The sequence below is a fragment of the Aplysia californica genome, unplaced genomic scaffold (genome assembly GCF_000002075.1).
Source record: "Aplysia californica isolate F4 #8 unplaced genomic scaffold, AplCal3.0 scaffold00081, whole genome shotgun sequence".
Taxonomy (NCBI): domain Eukaryota; kingdom Metazoa; phylum Mollusca; class Gastropoda; order Aplysiida; family Aplysiidae; genus Aplysia; species Aplysia californica.
Window position 1 is genome coordinate 1426631 of NW_004797351.1, and position 4227 is coordinate 1430857.

General features: G+C 38.3%; 1 protein-coding gene across 1 annotated transcript in view; it reads right to left on the reverse strand.

Annotated features, from left to right (window-relative positions):
• Positions 1–4227, reverse strand: part of LOC101845533 (sodium/calcium exchanger 2) — a 21751-nt gene that overhangs the window by 10612 nt on the left and 6912 nt on the right. Inside the window, exons 3-4 of the mRNA XM_013080334.2 lie at positions 1974–2168; positions 735–902 (exon numbers count right to left, since the gene is read on the reverse strand). Coding sequence (XP_012935788.2) covers positions 735–902; positions 1974–2168 — 363 coding nt within the window. The remainder of the gene's footprint in view (positions 1–734; positions 903–1973; positions 2169–4227) is intronic.

The following is a 4227-nucleotide window of genomic DNA, read 5'->3' on the forward strand; positions in this document are numbered from 1 at the left end:
ATTATTTTCCTAATTCAACGAATTTATTTGCAGCCTTTCAGACGTGTCTTTTTTTTTCGTTCGACTGAGCATTATAAGTGGGGAGTTGAATGGTGACACTGTTAGGACTTTTTTTCTTTTCTTCTGTTGTTTTTCTCTGTCTATCTTGCATTTTTTCCTGCATTAAACTATTGCTATTGTATCAATATGCTTCGCCGCTGTACGCAAGTTTTATGAATTATGTTCTAATTGCTATCATAAAATATGATATCAATTAAGCTTTCATTTCACGAAACAAAAATATAATAACAAATAATGATTTCCCACTTCCCAGCAAGTTTATCGATCACAGCACCTCTGTGTTCTGAAGCCTGAGCGATTCTTCCTCCCTGCTATTGGCGCCCGTCGGTCGATAAATAAGGGGAGTCGTCAATATGTGGGTAATTGTTACAACAAAAGAATAATATCATAACATCCAGAACCTTATGTTTCAAACATGGCCAGGCATGATCACAGTTCGGGATTGGTGATGGTTGTGAGTCTGTGTGTGTGTGTGTGTGTGTGTGTGTGTGTGTGTGTGTGTGTGTGTGTGTGTGTGTGTGTGTGTGTGTGTGTGTGTGTGTGTGAATTGTCTAGGTGTGAGATATTCTTCGTGCGTTTCTTTTAACTTTTAAAAATTAAAAAAACCCAAAAACCCACTCAGACATCACACTGTAAGCTTCAGGTCCATGGCAGTATATTCAGCAATAACAAACCTCTCTCTGCTTCTCTGTGACATTAGGCACGAGTTTGTGACCACCAGTCAAGTTGCGGATGGCGTTGATCCGGTACCAGGCCCGGTTGTGCGGGATCCGCTTGGCCATGAAAGCTGTAGTAATCCGAGCCTCGTCCTCCTCCGATAAGTCGGGACGCTTGCCCATTTTCTGTCATGAAGTACGGAGAAAATAGATATTAGTATCATTATTTAATCCTAAGTAATATTCGTGTTCACAAAATTCTCAGATTTTAGCCTTAGAAACAGAGCATAAATGCATCAAAGCTATTATGGTTGAGTTTTACATTGTATTAGTAACAAAGGATAAAAGATAATATGTTAAGCTTGAAAAAATGACTTTAAGTTGAAAATCTACCTATTCGGCTCCTCTTTTGATTTTCAGAGGATATCACCATTCATGGATTGTAAGAATTCGTTTTGTCAGCACGCTTCACTGGTCTTTATCTAAAAACATAAAAAAAGGAGCATAAAGATTTGCACATGACGCGAATGGTGACTTACTTGAGCAGAAGAGGTTCATTAGCCTTAATCAAGACTATCCTAAAACAGACATAGAAAATTCTTTAAAACCTGTTACAGTTTCTGGAAAATCTTACAATTTGAATTAGATTTTGCAATATCCGGCATGAATGAACATTAATTGACGCTTGTCATATGGAAGATTCCCTGTACCCAACTAATTTTGTTATCCAAGTTTTCTGTGTCATAGCATTCCCCATAACGCCACCCCTATTTTAACCTATCTGCATAAAGTAACACCAAACTGAGTAGAAATGAACGATCCATGCCATAAACAACAGTTTGATTATAGTTATTATGATGAGTTTACTGGGGTTTCGTAGATTTTTATTATGAATTAGAAAAACAAAAAAACAAAACGATCGACGCCGAGCGCCAGCTGAACTGGCTTGTCGTGTACTAAGAGTTAAGGGATACAGCAAAAGACACATATCGACAAACCGGTGTCTGTGGTGTATCTATTAGGCGCTTCGTTGTCGTACGCAGGAGACCGGAATTCGATTCCGAGTGAGGAGAAATTTTAATGGAATATCTGGGCCTTTCTGCTGTGATAGTTGTAATGTCCCCCTCAGCCCGGTTTTGGTCCTAACAGGTAAGGTCGGAAGACCGCCTCCTAAATGATCAAATTTGTATTCTTGGGAGCTTAAAAACACCTATATTAAAAAGTAAGGTTGGCAAAGAGTTTGAGCTCGTCACTCACCTTGAGGACGTCCACAACAACGGCCTTGTCTGCCTTGCTGTGTACCAGCTCAACCCCGCCTTTTTGTCCTATCGGGAAAGACGAAGATACCACAATGAAATTTAATGACCTAATAAAAATAATAAAATTATAAACTAATTCCACTTGGAAAATTTGCTTTATTACTGTTGGGTACATAAATAAATAAATACAGTCGAAATTGCCTTAGACGGCCACCCCTTGTCGAGAAGAAAAGTGGTTGTCTTAGACAGGTGCATCTCCGGCACCGTCATCTCCAACACCACCAAGCTAACGCCCTTGACAATATACCTTGTTTAAAGTACTGCGATGCGTTGTATAACCAGATGAATCTCCCACCTTGAACTAGAAATTCAAATATTTTGAGTAAGTGAAAAATGTTAACTCTCTTGCAGTCTGGAGATTGTGAATAATAGCATCACAATTCTGTGAACAAGAAAAGGATTAATCATCAAAGAACAGAAGTACTGTACTTGTGAGGAGAAATATTCACATTAAAATTTATTTTGTTTGCATTCATCAAGACTTGTACTCTTTTCTTCTCTTCATGTGGCTTCAAAAGACGTTGGTTGTGATGATATCTCAGACTCTCTTGAAGAGACCAGAAAAGAGAGTTAAGAAAAGAAAAACCCGATAAGATAAGATCATGAAAAGATGTGACCAAATTAAGTCAAATAGGACAAGTTTTAAGTATGGGTCCACCATTTGGTGAAATTGGCAGGATTAGTTTCACTTCCATAAGCTTTTGCGACACAAAATGTAAAACACATTGCATCACAGTAATACAGTATACACAGAGATGAACCCAAAAGTACGAACATGTGTATGCGCATGTCATATTTTTGTTAAACAGATGAACAAGTGAAACAGGAAAATCATAACAATATAATAATATTTACAAAACTTCTTGGAGGAAGTAACGACATCTGCAGCACTGTTTGAACGGGGGTGCATTTTTTTCTTTTGGGAATGCAGGATTTTTGTTTGTGTTAGAAAGAGTTTTACGACACTTAGTAGAGTAAGTTATTTGAGTGCCGAAGATGAGAAGTTTTACAAGAGATTAACATACACAAAAAAGGAGGAGAATTAAGGACAACAAATATTTAATAGGAAAGAAGAAACAAACTGCACCAGTGCCTTGAGTATCCGCCAACTATCCACATGCAAGATTCTACAGTTTTCAATTCTTATAAGATTAGTTCAGTTTTTGTATAGGTTTTACGGCGCTCGCAACTGCATAAGGTCATATGAGCGCCATTTCTTATAAGAACTGAGAAAAATGAATATTACTTCAAATGTATACAACTATAACTACATTCATCTGTGTAATTTATTTAGTCGTGTTCGGAGTCTGCACGGTGACATTTATAAGTGAATCTAGAGGGCATTCCACTTATGTGACAGGGAACGTGATCTATATCTACGTCATCAGCACAGACAAAGGGGGTGAAGGTTGGGGAGGTGTGGAAAAAGGGAGATGGGGACGAATAGAGATTTGTGATCTACTTGTCTACGTCCTGAAATGATATCTTGTGATAGGTGCACAGGGTTATTCTGAATGATTCATTCTATTCCTTCTCATGTGATCTAGACTGTGTCGATTTAGGCGCAAAACATTTACTCATCAACTTTTGAAGAATGGGTTCCAATCTCCGTTAAAAGTCCACTTTATATAAAGAAGTTCCGATCTCTGAAAAGTCAACTTAATGGATTCCCGATCTCTGTGAACAGCCGACTCTAGAAAAAGGAGTCCCGATCTCAGTGAAAAGTCAGCTTTAGAAAGAGGTGTCCCTATCTTTGTGAAAAGGACCGTCGGAGTTTTAAGATCACGTTGTAATGGTTTTATTGGTTGAACAATTCGGAATAACCCAGCGCTATGCTGCTTTGTGATATACATGTATATGTTTGTTTTGGTAATTTCACCTACCAGTCCCGGGGTCATACGTAAACGCTGACGCAATGGTCAAGATCATGTCAGCTTGGAGGGTAAAAAAGTGTAGAAAATGTCAGCTGGATAAGTACTTTCGTTGAAGTAAGAGTTTTACGACGCTTGCAACACAATAAGGTCATATAAGTGCCGTAGTTTGGAGGTGTTGCAAGAGAGTATCAAACAAAATCAAAGGAGAGATAAAAACGACAGATGTTTACAAGAGCACGATTACACGACACAATATGGACACTAATTATACACACATAAACATACACTCGCAAACACACACACACACACACACACACA